Genomic DNA, 18473 nt, shown 5'->3' with positions numbered 1-18473 from the left:
ATTTCTTTCTAGGTGTCCAATCTACTCTTTTATTTGATGTCATTGCTTCTTTTTACAAAAATTCCTACTTGTACTTGCAGTGTATAAGAAACAGGTCCTCCTTCTACAGAACAAAGCAAAATAATGAATTGTTTTAAGTGTAAACATGATGTCAGCTTCTACTGGCAGTTACTAACATTTGATTGGTTCTCAGAACAAGAACGGTGATTGGCCAGGAAAGCTAGATATTACAAACCACTTCATAACTGTGTTTTTTATTTATATTAAAGTACATATAACTGTTTTTGTATTGGAAATAATTGAATTTTGTGTTTTGTATTGAATTCAGTAATAAATTCTCTTTAAAATGATATATACAAGTTTGTATTTTGCGAAACGTAACATTTTCTATAAGCATACAAAGTTCAAAAACATAAAAATTTCCAAAAGTGTCCACAATTTTAGAAACCACTGTACATATATATATTAAGTTCAAATTATGTCAAATTTCTCTGTATGGTGTTTAATCCTGTGGTAATTTATCCCCCACCAGTGTTTGAATGGTTAAGACACTGAATGCATGGTGGTTTTTTCTCATAGATAACATGAATACAAGCCAGTTTCCCTTAGAAAGTCCTCCATGAAGCCATTCTCCCTCTTTGACAGTAGCTCTTGTCAGCTTTATCGTATTCAGTTAACCTAACCTATTGTAATTATATGTATGAGAATCTTTGCTAAATCTTATGTGAATTTTTATTTTTTTTCCATTGAAAAATATTTTGTGATTTTTGTAAGTATTTCAGAATTTTATATGAGTATTATTTTTCAGTGTATACCATATTCTAAGCTCCTGAAAGAGCTGGACATGAAAAATTTGAGAGAATTGGAGGATCTAATAATAGATGTAATATATGCTGACATCGTCAGGGGCAAACTAGATCAGAAAAACAATCGATTAGAAGTAGACTACACTGTAGGGAGAGATATTAAACCAGCTGATGTTGATATTGTGGTTCAAGTGCTGCAGGATTGGTTTGTATTAAGTTTCTTTAGAATCTTATGACTAGAGTATTTGAATGAGATGTCCCATTTTGTGAAAATAATTTTAAAAAATGTTTTGTTATACTTTATCTTAATATATTGAATTGATTGTAAATGATATTGCAGCAGCCGCACTTAATATGATCATGTTTGTTCAGAGCTATTTTGATAACATTAAATGTTGAGAAATTGTATTCCAGTGGTTTTTATAAACAAATTGTGATATTTTTTGCCTTGACCCTTTCAGTCCTCAGGCCACATATAGCCCAAAGCTTAGATTTCATGGCTATTTACTAAATAAAGCATACTTTTAAACGTGGTTTTTTTGTTTGTTTGTAGTGTTTTTAAGGAATTGGGGAACAAATATTTGAGCAAAGAAACCTAGCAACACTTTTAAATGGCAAATGGCGCACTTATGTTTTTAAGCATGCCGATTACTTAAATTTTAAGATGCCTATTTTTTTTTTTTTTTTTTTTTTTTTAAATTTTAAAGTAAGTACAATTATATCTAAGGCATGCTTAGTATGAAATAGTTCTTATTAAGTAGTAATTTGACTTTTTTAATGTCCGATTTAAGAAATTTTGAATAAATTTCTTTTGTGGGATATATAGTCCGAGTCATATTGAACAATGGGTTAATATGTCCCATCAGTGATCAAATTACTGCATCCTGATATATTATGTTTATGTTTAGAAACATATATGTATTGTATTTGTTGTATGTGAACTGGTGCATGTGGCAGAGTTTAGTTTTTGTAATATTCACATTATATATTATATAGTTTTATTTGAAAAAGGGTAAATATCTTAGACCAGTGGTCTCCCAAACCTTTTTGATGGTCTGCAGAAAAACTGGGACATTATTTATATTTTTATGAAGTTTCAGTTTTAAAAATGACCAGTAACAAAACCTATTATGGAATATGGATTATACTTTTTTTTTAAATTTTAACGACTTTTTTTAGCGAAATTCCTTCTGAGTTTAGCTACTTTTGCAGGTGTATCTAGGGGCATATGAAAGTGAGAGTTGGCATCCATGGATATGCTGTTGTTATTAATGATAGTGCATACTGGAATTCTCTTTCCTTTTGAATTACAAACATATGCTATTGTGGTCGTTAATAATGCAGTTTTTCTCCATGTCAGTAGGCATCCTGATGGGTTTTTATGAGAACCATCTGCATTCTTGTTTATAATTGCATCACTGAAAGTTTCTGTTTTTGTTTTAGTCTGACTGTTGATCAATGGCACTATTATTGAATAAGCAATGATTATTATGTTTACAGTAATTAAAAATTGTCGGCATAACACTTTCAGTTTATTGATATTGCTTTGCCGGTTTTTCTTGCTTTTTGTGAAGCTTTCTGTACAAGAAGGTAAGGTTTTTGTACTTTTCATGCAATTTTTCAATGTGAACGAAACATGTGTAGTTTGCTGATTATTATTGCATAAATGTATGTACTTTTTTAATTCATATTAGTGTCTGCCAAATATAAAATTATATATCTAGTGATCTGGTAAGTTCTAAAGGTTGACGACCGCTGTCTGGGACAAATAGTCCCAGTTGACAATACTATTGTGACACATTGTCCCTGGAGATTTCCAGAAAATTGGAAAAGTTAAAAACTTTAAGCTCATACACTTCTTTCAGTATGTCAACATTAAATTAAACTACTTTTCATAGTTAAATTTCAATCATGCAAAAGTCAGGTTTGAAAGGGTTGAACTTGTTTTTAAAATATGAACTTGTGGAATTTGTTGGCAGTACAGCAAACTTTCTGCAGGAGGGCAGAATTTTGCCACAAAAATCTCTAAAGGTAACAATGTGGAGAATCCTCCGTAATTATCTGATGATTATTAAGCGAAAACAGATAGTTGTCTGATTGATAAAAAGGAAAAGAAAAAAAAAAGTTCAAGAAAGATTTAGAGGTGATTGTTTTACTTTTAAATGGGTCATGTTATCCTTATTTAATAATTAAAGTTTGTATTTTAAATTGCTAAAATATGTTTTCTTTTCATAAGTTTGCTGACTTGTGATAAATGCCAATTTTGGGAATCTTTTTAAGAAAGATCAGGAAAATGACGAGTTATGCATGGTAAATTTTACCTTTTCGTCTGAGTAAAATTTTCATGTTGCACCAAGGTAGTTGTGTTAACACTTAAGTATCAATTTTAATTAGGAAAAGGCTAAAGTTTTATTATGGACTGTTCACAATGTCTTTAATGTTAAAGTTCATAAACATTTCTTGAAATTGTTTGATCCATACTGAATCCATGATCTTAATACTTGGAGGGATTCCCTCTATGAAGGAAACATGCCAATGTAAAATTAAAAATTAGACAAAAAAAGGGAGCAACCTTAGTAGAGTTTCTATATATATATATATATTTTCTTTCGGGAACAAAAGAAATGAGACAAGAAAATTGTGCAGAATTTTTTTTTTAGTCCAAAGAGCTTATCTCTGAAGGAACTATTGTTTTCATTTTGGCATTTTGTGGTGAATCACTATAAATGGCGTGGAACTTTTCAAATTGTTGCCACCAAATATTAGAGCCCTGTATTATATTTAAAGAGATTAAATAATGAAGAATCAGCATAAATATATGTATGTTTCTCGCATTGTGATAACACAACAGTACCTACAGCCATCCAATTTTGAATGACGTCATCCTACTGCAAATATGGGCATTTGTTTTATTATCGCTTTCATATTTTTTAAAACTTGAATGGATTTTTGATTAACAAACTCAACGAGTTCAAAGTTAGCCATGGCAAAATTGTACAGAAAAAAAATTTTTTATCTCCAGCCTGTGGAACTGTGTATCGGAAATTCTAAAGCTTTGCTCATTTTAAAAGTTTTTTGTGGCATTACTGTTGAACTGAATTTTATGGTTTAAGTGCAAAGAACACAATATTTAATAAATAAAGATAACACACAAAACGTTAAAAAAACACCCCTTTCGACGTAATTTAAAATCTGAAACCTTACTTCTCTCTCTCTCTCTCTCTCTCTTTTTTTTTTTTTTTTTTTTTGCCGGAGGGTGCTCATGATGAGGAACTTGTGTCTAAATGCTTTCAAAATCAAGTGAATTATTTGAAACCTATGCCAAACTAAGCTTGCTGTTTTTTGCTTAATTTTAAATAGTTGATTAAAATTAAAAGTTGCTGTTTAATGACTTAATCCCTTAGGGAATGCAAGGGGAACATTTCCCTGTCATTTGCCAGTTTTAATTATTAAAACTGATAACATCAAATAAAGTTTTAATTATAAAATCAAATAATCTATTTTGACTTTATTTGGCAATTTCCATTTTAGAAAATTAATTCTATAGTATTTTTATCACCATTAACCAAATTGTTGATCATGATATGGATGTGTTTTCCATGTTTTCATATAAACAGGCAAAACTTTGTCAATTCAGTGATTGCATGAAATGGGTGTTTACTATTATTTTAATATTGAATAGTTTATTTTTGTAATACATTTCTTATTTTTTGTTTATTTCTGTATTATATTTCTTTTCCTGTTTATTAATTTGAGGGGAGCGGGGGCTTGTTTGTAGTCTTAAGATTATAGAAATTAGATTCTGTAAATTGATTCTTAATTCTTTTCTGCTTTTAGGTCTGATAGCTGTGAAGTTATATTGAACAATATAGAAAACCAAATATTTAAAGCTAATTCTATGAAAGAAAATCAACTCAAACTTAAGCAGCAAATTGATAATGAGGTAATTCTGACAATGAAGTTTCTTTAATGTAACTTTTTTAAACTACCTTATAATTACAAAATTATTAATTATTTATATTGATTTTATTATTAAGTTACCGTAACAAAACAGTTTCATTCAGCATGTTAATGAATATGCGTGGCCATTCTTATAACTTTATGTGCATACAGATTTGGAGAGCACAATTTTTTATTTTGAACATTTACAAATTTTTTACGTACTATGCTATTGTGTGTAGTACACAACCTATTTATTTATAAACACAAAAATAAAATGAATTCTGAGATTGCCTGCATTCTCTCTCATCGAAATTATTTTGAGAGTCGTGCTTATCGTTGCCACAGTATATGTATCTTGTGCTCAGTTAGTAGTAGTTATCATAAATTGTGTACTTGTGTGGGAAAAGACATTTTAAGTATGTGTTACTAATTAGCTTTGTTGTTTTTAGGAGTAATTATTGCAAAATCTTAAGTTCGCTTGGGGACTAAACACCAGGGGTCTTTCAACAAGCTGACCACTTGTTCAGGGCATATGCTGATTCACTCCGAGGCCCAAGGTCAAGAAAGCAGATTTCAGGACACTGCAGGCATTGGCCCACTAGGACTGTTGCACCACTGAGTTTAGTTTTTAGAAATATTTATCAAAACATACATAAACAATAATGATAATGATGCAGTGGAAAAGACTTCAAATTTATATTTAGTTTGTTTCTGAAATCTAAAGTTTGGTACCTGGTAGACGTTTTTGTTGGTTACACGCAGTAATTCATAAATATATCGACAACTAAATATTAAATTCTTTGACTGACATTTCTTTCGAATAATTCTAACATGTTTCATTGATCATTCAATAAGCTACTTTAATTTAAACTCAAAATAAATTATGGAAACTTTGTGAGATAAAAGTTAAGAATTAATAATGTCAGTTGAGTCTTATTATCTGATTTATTAATTTTTTCTTCAATGCATAAATAAAAATATATATGTTTGTGTGTAATTGTAAACTTCTTTATGTCTTATTATGACGTATACTTGATGGCATTTCGATTCTGATCAAGTTCCAATGATTTCTTGCAATTTGATTCTGATAAAGTTTGTTGCCCTGGAAGAGAAATTACTACCATTATCTTTATCACGGATCATAGTTTTTCATTGATCAGTTGGGTACTTTTTGATATTAATTTTCAACTGTGATAAAAGTTGTGCACATGTAAATGTATTCCCAAGGGAAGTGATTATTCTTATTCCAAAAATTCATAATTAAGTTTATTTTTTGACGAGTATGGGTAAAGGTTAATTAAATATGTATATTGAAGTCTTTGAGTAAGATTTATATAACACTCTTAATTAGTTCCACTTATAGATTTTGTGGCACATTATTCACGTTTATTTTTAATGGAAATGAAAATAATATACACAGTCCAGTCACATTAATGTGACCATCTGTCAAAAGCCAGAATAACCACCTTTCGCAGAGCGGTCTGCTGCGAGACGTGCAGGAAGAGAGTCACATAGGTCCCTGAAGGTGTTCTCTGGGATGTTGAGCCATGCCGACTCTAATGCCGTGGCCAGCTGCGCTAGATTACGCGGTTGAGGATCCATGGCGCGAACAACTCAATCAAGATGGTCCCACAGATGCTCGATTGGGTTTAAGTCAGGTGAGTTTGCTGGCCAGGGGAGGGCGGTAAACTCATCCTGGTGCTCTTCGAACCACGCACGTACACTGGCAGCTGTGTGGCACCTCGCATTGTCCTGCTGGAAGATGCCATCATCCTGAGGAAAAACAATGCGCATGTAGGGGTGAACATGGTCCGCAAGGACAGATGCGTACTTGTATTGATCCATTGTGCCTTCCACAATGATCAGTGAACCTAGAGAATGCCAGGAAAACATTCCCCAGACCATAATGCTCCCGCCTCCAGCTTGGACCGTTCCGGCAATGGTTGCAGGGTGGTTCCTTTCAGAGGTTTCACGCCTTATACGCCAACGTCCATCTGTCCGATGGAGCATAAAACGCGATTCATCCGAAAACGCAACCTGTCGCCACTCAGTGGACGTCCAGCTGCTGTACTGGCGTGCAAATTCTAGCCTTCGCCGTCGATGAACAGCAGTCAGCATAGGTGCACGAACCAGGCGTCTGCTTCGGAGGCCCAGACGCAGCAATGCTTGCTGAATAGTACTTTGGGAGACACTTTTGGTAGCCCCTTGGTTCATTTTGGTGGTCAGTTGCTCAACGGTAGCCCGTCTATTTGCCCGAACGCATCTCCGCAACCGTCGTTCGCCTCTGTCATCTATGGCCCGTGGTGCACCACATTTGCCACGTCGCTGATTTTGGACAGTCCCATTTTGCCATGCACGGTACACTTTTACCACGGCGGCACGCAAACAGTTCACAAACTCAGCCGTTTCGGAAATGCTTCCACCCTTGGCCTGAAAGCCAATGATCATGCCCTTTTGGAAGTCGGATAAATCGCTTCGTTTCTGCATTACGCCAACAATTGAAATGTTTTCCGAAGCCCTCACACACCCTTTATATACGCTCAACTGCACTGTGCTGCCACCTGCCTTCTGTGATTGGTTATTTAACTCTGACATGGAAAGTACGTGGTGGTCACATTAATGTGACTGGACTGTGTAAATTCAGATACTAAAAAAAAATTAAAATCTCAACAAATATATAATTGAAATCTCTTTTTGGGCCACATAAAATTGCTTTCGGGGTTTCCTATTTGGGACAACTGCATTATTATGAACAAACTCATTCATGAGGAGTTGATACTTTTTCGAGGCTTGGCAAAAAAGTGTGGCATTTTGGTGATAGCATTGAAGAAATGCAATAAAATTTTGCATTTAGGTTTAGTTAAAAGAAAATTAGGTTATTTGTGTTGCCACTGCTATATTTACAGCTGTCATGTATATTGAATTTTTAATGTTTGCTTTTATGAGCAAAAGTGAAATGAAAGACTTCAGTGTGAGAAAAGTATATTGTTAATGTAAAAGGGAGGGAGTTTGAAGTTAAGTAATTTTGTCCTGTTTGGAACTAACCTTGAATTCATGTCTGGTACATTTTTTTAATTGAATGGTACTGAGAATTTGTGATGGATGTGTGTTAGGATTGAAACAAAAGAGCATTTCACAAATACTGAATTTGTATGCTTCAATAATATTTGAGTATCACCTGATTTCTAAAAAATTATTATCTTAGTAATGCAGCAGTAATCATGTAAGTGTGCAATCTATCGCTTTTTAGCCCAAACAGGTGTTAGATCCAAAGGGCTATTAGTCTCCAAAATAGCATTTTGCGTTGTTTCACTTTTCAAACTGTTGCCACCAAATATATTTCTATATTGGAGAATATTAGAACAACAGTAATATATCATATAGCCTGTATAATGTAATAATAGATATGAACTATATACATGATATATAAAAATGGCAATACTGGCAAAATGAATATATAAATATGATTATACAACCTATGGAATGTTTAATGTGTGGAAACAAAGGTTGTGCTTTGTGTACATGGGGGGAATGCATATCTCTTTCTCCCTCCCTCCATCTCTCTCTATATATACAGGGTGATTCTAAATTACTTTTACAAATTAAGAGGGGTTATAGTACTCATCCAGATGAGCAATAATTACCATAAAACATAGGGTCGCATTCCACTCCGAGAGGCAGAAAAGAAGAATATTAGAATTCGAATCTTAACTTACAAAAGTGTTGGGAGAGCGAATTAACATGACCAAATGTTGCACAATCTGTTTAGTAACAAACTCACAGAGAGTGCGCAAAACAGATGAAACCGAAAACTTGGCGTTCGAGTATGAATTAGAGCTGAGACTTTGATGAATTAGAGCTGAGACTTAATAACACTCAAATGTACATCTTTGGTTGGCAAGGTCTCAACCTGTCAAATGATTGCAACAAGTTAATTATCTAAATTATTAGGGTGGTAAAGTACCTTGATATTAAGTATCAAGGTAGCAGTTGTTTTTCTCTTGGCCATCTTCTATCCTGTCTTCCTGGACTTGCTCTGCTGCGCTCATTCTACTTGAAGAGCCCTTCTATGAGCATGAAGTTCTGACAGCCGGAATGCAGTGTGAGCTTTTCATGCTAATCTCGGCATGCAGCGGACATTGGAGTTTGTTGATAATATTCAGCCCTTGATTAGATAATTAATTTGTTGCAATTGTTTGTGAGGTTGAGACCTTGCCAACCAAAGATGTGCATTTGAATGTTTGCCATCAAAGTCTGAGCTCGAATTAACACTCAAATGCTAGGTTTTCGGCTTTATCCGTTTTGCACACTCTCTGTGAGTTTGTCACTAAACTCATTGTGCAACTTTTGGTCTCGTTCATTCTCTCTCCCAACACTGTTGTAAGTTCAGATTGGAATTCTAACATTCTTCTTTTTTGCCTCTCAGAGTGGAATGCGACCCTATGGTAATTATTGCACATCTGGTTGAGTACCATCACCCCTCTTAATTTGTAAAAGTAATTTAGAATCGCCCTGTATATATATTATTACCACCAATTGTTGCTGCTTATCAGTGAGCAACTGGATTAGGTTTTAAATTGCTTTTTACTTTGCATTTATTCAGTACTTTTTATTCATTACAAATACACATATTTATTCATTAGAGATAAGCTGTAGTCGATGAAGCGTGAAGTAAGTACGATAGTACTAAAAGTTAAAATTAGCACTAAGTGCTGCTAAATTTAAAATGAATTATAAAAGTCAAGATGAGTATCCAACCAGTCCGTAAGAAGACATGAATTCCACCAAGCTTTTTTTGTAATACATTATAACAGTAAGGTATAAAACAATAATACTAAAACAAATGTTTTGGATAATATACTGTTATAGTGTATTACGTTGTAACAGTAAGGTATAAAATAATACTAAAACAAATGTTTTAGATAATATACTGTTATAATGTATTATAAAAAATGCTTGGTGGAATTCATATGTTCTTACTGATTGGTTGGATACTCATCTTGACTTTTATATTCTTGCGAACACTGATGAAATCTGTTAAATTAATTATCATATACAATCGTTAAGTATAAATTTGAAATAAATAAATAAATACTGAAAGGACATTTGTAAAATATATGCCTAGTTATCTTCACTATGAGAAAAAAAACACGCTGATGGGATAAATTAGACTGGATCTTTTAGCGTGATGCTAGCTAGTCGGACAACAAATTAGTATTTCTACAGATAAGCATGTGTAGAAAGACGTGAAAAAAGGGCTAGTTGTGTTCTGTTTAGACATGATTCAAAATCCGTAGCTATGCTAACTTCGCTTCCTTGGCATGGATTTTATAAGGTTCATGTTTCTCCAAGCTGTGACGTTATGGTCATTTCCTATATAAGATGAAATATTTCAACTGGCGCAGTGTTTAGAGTTTTTAGAGCGTCCAAGTTTCAGTTCTCATTAATGTTTTTTCTTAAAAAATTTATTCAATTACACAAAAATTTCATTAATTTAAAAGTTTGCTGTTATTTAAATAAATGAGCTAATAATGGTTACAATGAACTAAATAAATAAATACTGAAAGGACATTTGTAAAATATATGCCTAGTTATCTTCACTATGAGAAAAAAAAACACGCTGATGGGATAAATTAGACTGGATCTTTTAGCGTGATGCTAGCTAGTCGGACAACAAATTAGTATTTCTACAGATAAGCATGTGTAGAAAGACGTGAAAAAAGGGCTAGTTGTGTTCTGTTTAGACATGATTCAAAATCCGTAGCTATGCTAACTTCGCTTCCTTGGCATGGATTTTATAAGGTTCATGTTTCTCCAAGCTGTGACGTTATGGTCATTTCCTATATAAGATGAAATATTTCAACTGGCGCAGTGTTTAGAGTTTTTAGAGCGTCCAAGTTTCAGTTCTCATTAATGTTTTTTCTTAAAAAATTTATTCAATTACACAAAAATTTCATTAATTTAAAAGTTTGCTGTTATTTAAATAAATGAGCTAATAATGGTTACAATGAACTAAATAATCACATATTAAATGAGAACAGATACAAATAATAAAGAACCATGTCTTTTCCCCCAAGCACCAGGCGAAAAATTATCGTTTTCTTTGCACATACATAATGCTGAAATTGTGCTATTCTCTGATGTTTTCTGAAGTGAAAACAGATTGCTATGTACATGGAAGGAACAACAATAATGTATCATTTTTGTGTTTTCAATTTGCATTATTCTATTAATTATAAATTGTATTTTTAATATTATTCTTTTTTTAACATGTTTATAATGTGTGCTGGATTGCGATAAATATCAACGATTTGGCAGTTTTTTTTTTTTTTTTTTTTAATAATTTGACCAAAATCCCCCCAGTTTACTGTTTATAAGTAACTTTAACTTTAGTGTATTTCAAAATTAAATAGGTTATTGGAATCACTTTCATGTATTTATTCCTGATTATTTCCATATTTACGATTAGCAGTTCAGTAGTGCCATTTATAAAGTAACTAATTAACTAAAAATAGTAGCTTGCACATGAATAGCTTGTCGGCAGCTTCATACTCTTTTTTTTTTTTTTTTTTGCCAGATTGCTGCTATTAAAAAGAACATGAAAACTCAACCTCAGGACGGGGATTCCGTAGAAGAAATGAGAGAAGTGCTGCAGCCGGACAAGCCCTCGAAAAAGAAATCGAACGTAAAAGGGTAACTATGATTTTGCTTGTCCATAATAAGTGTTTTGCGTTCTCTAAAATCGTATATCGCATAATGATATAGTAGTCGTTTGTAAGTTTATTTTTGCAACAGTCAACTACTTTTATTCTCTTTCTTATAATCATAGCTCCTCCTACAATCTAGTTTTAACATCTGGATAGGTTAGTCAGAGTTTTTTCTGCTGACAAACTAGCTTCTGTTGGCACAGCTTAAAATATTATTTTTGTGCTTTCAGAATCAAAGGCAGTAGTAAGTTTTGGTCAAAATCGTGAACTCATGTTTAAAGAATAACAGTCGATGAAAGGTATGAATCATTTTTTAGACTGTTCGTTTCGTAGTTTTCTGTAGGTCAGCTGTACAGAAGCTTCTTATTCTGTACACTGCACCAAAAAAAGGGGGGGCAGTTCTATATCTCCCGTTCTACTGGGCCGGTTGATGAAATTCAACTTGCGTTTTTCGTGTATCGAAAGCACGACTTACAGTGCGTGTTAGATATATAGCAACGATCTAATATAGGTATTTTGACAAAAATCAGACTTTTTCTGAAATAACATCCAAATTTTTTCCCCCATATTTCCATTCTACGACTCAAATTACGCCAAACTGCCAAATTTTGTAAAAATCACATGAGTAGTTTTTAAAAAATTAGCTCTCAAAATCTTAGATCCTCAGTGTAAATTGTGTTTAGGTATATATTTATAAATCTCTCTTTTTTTATTAAATTATTTGATTCTTTCTTTCACATTTAAAAATTTAGGTTCATTCCAAATAAAATTCGCCCATTTTTTATGATTTATTTTTAAAATTTTTATTTTTAAGTAATTTTTATAAATTTTTCAACAAAATTTTTGTATTATAATCTAAAAATTTTACCATCATCTTAAAGTAGATGTATTTCTAAGCATACCTGCAAAAAATATAGTTTTTTATTCAATATTTCTGAAGATATATGTGAATTTATATATTGACACCCTTTGAAATTTGGCAAATTTGTTGAAAGCGATAAAACATCAAATGTGGTTTAGACACTGCTAAAATTATGTAGAAGTAGGAACGATGTGACTTTTTTTTTCGGCTCATGCACAGTGTAGAAAGGTAGGAACGAGATGCCTCTTATTCTGCTCCAGCATAATGGAAGGAAAAGGGAAATTGGTTGCCACATATTAAGAAGTAAGTTATTCTTGGCACAAACTGAAAAAATTCTGGTGATAAATTTTTGAATTTCTCCGTAAATTTTGCACCAAATTTTACAAAATTTAATATCTAGGCATAATTTGAGTCATAGAACCAAAATATGGAAAAAAATAAATATGTTGTTGTAGAAGAAGTCTGTTTTTGTATCAAAATACGTATGTTAGAACAATGCTATATATAAATCTGATAAATGTCCTAAGTCACGCTTTCGTGACATGAAAAACGCAACTACATTTTGTCAATCGACCCAGTAGAATGGGAGGTATAGAACTGTCCCCCCTTTTTTTTTCACAGTGTACATACATACACATTCACAAAGTACATCTACATGCAAAAAAAAAAAAAAAAAAAAGCATAATAATGTTTTACCTTGTTAACAGTGTTACTCAGATATGCAGATTTTTTTATTGATTAGACATTACCTTACTCATTCTAAACATTTCTAATGAAGTTTTTAATATTTTGTAAATTCGCATAAGTACTTTTATAGCAGTAGAACATTCAGCATTTGTGTATTTTTTTATTAAATATTTAGAATAATAATAAAGAATGTTCTTATTTTTGCCTTTACCATTTTGTTTATTTCTAAATTACATTTTGCAGGATCTTACTATGGTAATTACAGAAGAAGATTTACTAACCTTTCGAAGCTTAGTTGTGTATTTCGTGTTTTGTAATTGCTGTCTGTATATAATTTACGTGAGTTATTAAACAAAAAGAAAATATTTTGTCTTTTCGCTTTTATATTTTTTCTCTCTTTAGTTGGCATCATGCTTGCTGTAGTAGGAGCTTTGCAGTTGTTACATTATATATATTAAAGCAAATATTATGCAACCAGTTGCTGAAAAAGAATGAAAAGTTAAAATATGAGATTATTTGTAAGAATTCGATAAAGTACAGATATTATTTATTTATAATTTATGCAAATATAAATTGCCTACATACATCTACTGAAACTTGCCAGCATGTTCTAGAACAAGGTTTCTTAAACTTTTTTTCAGTCACGACCCCTTTTATCACTGAGATTTTTTTCGCGACTCCCAGGACCCAATAATATTTTTAAGAACTTTTGTGGAACCCCATAAGTATTGCGCAAATCCGACACAAGTGTGAGTGAAACTGTTGATTTTTTTCACTTGTAATATACTATTGCAGTTTTAGGTCATTAACTTTAATTTCTAATTTTAAGACATAGAACAATGTGAAAATTTTAAATAAGTAACAGACAAAATGACAGCATCACGTGAAAAGCAAGGAAAATGAATGTTTATATTTTAAAAAGAATGCATCGAAACATTTTCAGATACATTGTGTAAAATTATAATAAGGAAATATCAAAAACTGCTAAAATTTTTGGTACCCATTGTTGCAGGTCCCGTGATTTACAGTTTGAGAAACCCTGTTCTAGAGCAGAGTTGGGGGTCACCAAAAATTTTTAGCAGTTTTGATATTTTTTAGCAGTCCTAGAAGACATCCCCCACCTTAGGCCTTCGAGTGCTTTGCCATAATTAAATAAACCAAACCTATCAATTTTTATTGCACAGAAATGAAACTTTTTATGTTTAATTTCTGATAAGGAGTGCAAATTTTTTTTTTTTAAGTATAGGGGCCGGAAGAACATGTAAAAGTTTCATGTATTACACAAAATTAATTTTTTTTTAAATTTAAAAAATGCCAGAAGATTAATCCTTGCACAATTTAAAGTATTTATGTAATTGGAAGTATACGTCTACGACCAACAGTTGCGAAAATAAAGGCTGTGTAATGGCTTTTGTCGACATAGTGTTCCGAGTGGATTTATATGTAATATGTGTAGACACACATACACACAAACGCTTTTTTTAGCCGTCATGTTTTCTTGCTCAATTTCCATTCATTTCATGTAAAAGAATGTACACTGCAGACAAAAAAAGAAAGAAAAAAAAAAATGGGACAGTTTTATATCTCCCGTCCTGGGCCAGTTGGCGAAATTCAAATTGCTTTTTTCACGTCATGAAAGCGCAACTTGGAATATATATTAGCTTTATGTATAGCAACATTCTAACATACAGTGTCCCACAAAAGTGATGGGACACTTGTACTTTACAAAAGGAAACTGTAGTAAAATAAATTTAAAAAAACATGTAAAAATTTTTTGTGGGTGTGTTTCATACTTAAATTTAGTAACAATTATTACATAACATACATTTTCTCAAAATATTAAAATATTAATTTAATAAAAATACAATTGTTTAGAACAGAGCAAAAAATGGCTCACATAAGTGATGGGACACTTACTTTTCCATCAAATATTTATCCAAAAATTTTACTTTTTAAAAGGTTTTAATATTTTGTTGGATTTCCTTTTACTTTTAAAACATGATTTAATCTTCTTGGGATGGATTCGACTAATTTTTTTGCGATTTCTGGAGTGATTTTACCCCATTCTTAATTGTTGTTTTGAAGAAATGGTGTGTTTGCGAATTCTTGATTCCAATTCTTGCCAAATATTCTCTTTGGGATTTAAGTCTAGAGAATGTGATGTTTTTATTATTTCAGGACAGTTATACAGCAGCCAGAGTCTAACGTTCAAAGCAGTGTGCTTGAGGTCATTGTTGTCCTGGTAGAATTTAAAATCGTTATGAAGATTCAATTTTCGTGCTGAAGATTTTAAATTTTGATTTAAAATGTCAATATACTTGTACTGATCCATTATACTGTCAATAAAAGCAAGATTACCAACTCCAGCGGACGACATACACCCCCATACCATAACTCCTCCTCCACCATGTTTTACTGTTGGCAACAAGTTCTGTTTGCGAAATTCTTCCCTGGGTTTTCTCCACACCAAGATTCCACTGTCAGAACCAAATATATTAAATTTACTCTCATCAGCAAATATAACTTCATTCCAGTAATCAGAATTCTTATTTATGTTGGATTTTGCGAAAGCCAGTCTGAGTTTTCTATTCTTTTCACTCATGAAGAATTTTTTCCTGGCTGCTCTGTCGTGGTATACAGCAGATCGAATTACTCTTCCAATAGTCTCAGGATTAACAATTACTCCATATAATGCTTTAAATCAGCAGCAACTTCAGGAGCACTCATTCTTGGATTTTTTTTTTAATATTTCGTACGATAATTCATTTTATTCCATTGGATAGCTTTGATGGTCGGCCAGGTCTTCTTTTATCCTGAATCAAATGATTCTTTTTATATCGTTTAATGATATTGAAAACTGTTGAATGACTCAGGTTAACTATTTCAGCAGTTTCTCTAATAGATTTTCCACGTTCAATATGCAAATTAATAACTAATTTTCGAATTTCAGGCAAAGTTTCTTTTCGTTTAGCATTCATGGCTGCACAGAGCTAAAAAACACAAAATTCCAAAACAAACTGGAGATAAATACTGCAAACGATTTTATAAATTATTGCCAATTGCTTTTGAGTGAAAATAAAAACCCTAAAAAATATTTTTATTGCTTACTTCAGACGATTTTTGTTGCATAGTACGTAGTAGTATCTAATGGTGTTCAATCACTTATGTGAACCATTTTTTGCTCCGTTCTAAACAATTGTATTTTTATTAAATTAATATTTTGAGAAAATGTATGTTATGTAATAATTGTTACTAAATTTAAGTATGAAGCACACCCACAAAAAATTTTTACATGTTTTTTTAATTTATTTTATTAGTTTCCTTTTGTAAAGCACAAGTGTCCCATCACTTTTGTGAGACACTGTAGGTATTTTGACACAAAATCGGACTTTTTGTGAAATGACATGCCAATTTCTTTTCCATATTTCTATTCTTCGACTCAAATTATGCCTAAATATTAAATCTTCTAAAATTTGGTACAAAATTTATGTAAAAATTAATATTGGCATATTTTTTTTTCAGTTTGTGCCAACAAAAGTTCGCTTGGCAAACTTCTTAATTTCTTTTCTAATTAATTTTCTTTCCTTCTTTTTATTGCATACGAGCAGAAAAAAGGTCATGTTCATTACTTTCAAATAATTTTAACAAAGTGCGTAAATCACATTTTCGTTATTAGCACTTACAATAAATATGCCAAATTTCAAAATCTGCTCAAATGTAAATTTGTGTATATTTTAGAAAATTTTTAATAAAGAACTCTTAATTTTTTGCAGGTATGCCTAGAAATGCATCTATTTTAAGATGATGGTAAAATTTTTATAGGTTATAATTCAATTTTTTTTCCAAAAATATTTAAAAATACAAATTTTAAAAATAAATCATACAAAATGTGCAAATTATATTTGGATTAAGCGTAAACTTTGAATTCTGGAAGACGGAATCAAGTAAGTAAAAAAAGGGATATTAATAAATGTATATCAAATTGAATTAACATTGAGGAGCTAAAGCTTACAAAACTTGGATGTTTGGCATAGTTTGAGTCGTAGAATCGAAATATGCAAAAAAAAAAAAAAAAAAAAAAAAAAAAAAATAGCATGTCATTTCAGAAAAAGTCCAATTTTGTGTCAAAATACCTATATTAGAAGAATGCTATATATAAATCTAGTATATGTCCTAGGTCACGCTTTCGAGACATGAAAAACTAAAGTTGAATTTGGTCAATTGGCCTGGTAGAACAGGAAATATAGAACTTCTCCTCTTTTTTTATTTTGTTCATGCAGTGTACTTTGATTTGAATTAACAAAATATGTAAATCTGATATGTTACAAAATGAGTTAATTTTAATAGTTAGGCATGAGACAATCTAGAGTATCATTTGAAATGTTGATTGCTCCCACTGAACTCAGGTATTATACCATATTTCCTCACATATTCCTGCCCTTCCAGCTTTTTAGTGCCAGGTTCTGAAATTTTTTTTAACATCCACGCAATTTACCTTTTTTGTGTCTGTATTCAGAGAATGAGAACGCTTAAATTTGCAAAATACCTGCATTTATTTGTAAAATTTAAAACGCCTGTGCCATGACTGTTGATAATTTCTACTGATAAACCGTATTGAATTTTAACCCTTTCAGGATGGGCATCCCATATACGCATTCCCTAAAAACGTTTCTTACAGCCGGCGTCCCATCCGCGTATCACTAGAAATTGCATTCAGAGGACGGGCGATACGTATACGCATTTTAAACATTTTTCTGAAGGCCACTAGAAGGCATCCTATGTCCATTACTTTTGAAGTGAACACAGTTGTAAGTTCCTGACTTGAGTTTGATATATTTGCCTTCAGCTGTATTTCCGTTTCTTCTCTTTTTATTTCGGAAAGCCTCACCTCCAGTCTATTATGGTGGGAAGGTGCTGTTTATCAGAGGAAGAGTACCCACTAATGGTTAATGAACTATTTACTAATGCAGATGATTCATTTTCTAAACAGTTAGAAAGTGATACATCTTTGTGCTTTGAGATTTACCACACCCAATCTTAATTTTAAATTTTGTTACTTCTTACTGCAACTAGTCTTTATTGTGTTGTTTTATTAATTTTAAACTTTATTGGTGGATTTTATCAATTAAAACTTTATAATAATTTGAATAGCACTTCCAAAAATTATTTTACAAGATAAGCAATTTTTTAAGTATATTTTCATGTAAAATAAAGAAAAAACATTATGTTTTAAAAGTGCTAATTTTAACATATTTAAGAGCTCAAGTAATAATCTAAAATGATACCAAAAATTACGATGCTAGAAGTGAAACTTTTTTTTTTATAAAATTAGGCTTAGCAATGCTATACCTCCGTCCTGCACAAGCGTCTTGAACGAAGGTGTGCCGTCGTGAAAGGGTTAAGAGAGCCTTCTTGGGTGATAGTTAAAATCTGTTAATATTTCAGTTTCCCCTGCCCCTGAATTTTGGT

The 18473-nt window shown here is 31.9% G+C and overlaps 1 protein-coding gene across 5 annotated transcripts in view; it reads left to right on the top strand.

Moving 5' to 3' along the window:
• The window catches only part of CSN7 (COP9 signalosome subunit 7), a 71171-nt gene that overhangs the window by 51384 nt on the left and 1314 nt on the right, over nucleotides 1–18473 (top strand). For 2 of the 5 annotated variants that reach the window (XM_085811228.1, XM_085811229.1), the window contains exons 5-7: nucleotides 809–1011; nucleotides 4644–4749; nucleotides 11326–11441. In XM_085811228.1, coding sequence (XP_085667354.1) covers nucleotides 809–1011; nucleotides 4644–4749; nucleotides 11326–11441 — 425 coding nt within the window. Of the gene's footprint in view, nucleotides 1–808; nucleotides 1012–4643; nucleotides 4750–11325; nucleotides 11442–11685; nucleotides 11755–13247; nucleotides 13370–18473 lie in introns of those variants that run through there. The other 3 variants (XM_035365103.2, XM_035365105.2, XM_035365106.2) reach the window with 3 other exon arrangements.

This window comes from Stegodyphus dumicola, chromosome 2 (assembly GCF_044657685.1).
Source record: "Stegodyphus dumicola isolate Sdum_Otavi_A_Nest chromosome 2, ASM4465768v1".
NCBI classification, from domain to species: Eukaryota; Metazoa; Arthropoda; class Arachnida; order Araneae; family Eresidae; genus Stegodyphus; species Stegodyphus dumicola.
Note: the sequence above shows the minus strand (reverse complement) of the source record. Positions and strands in the feature narration are given on the sequence as shown.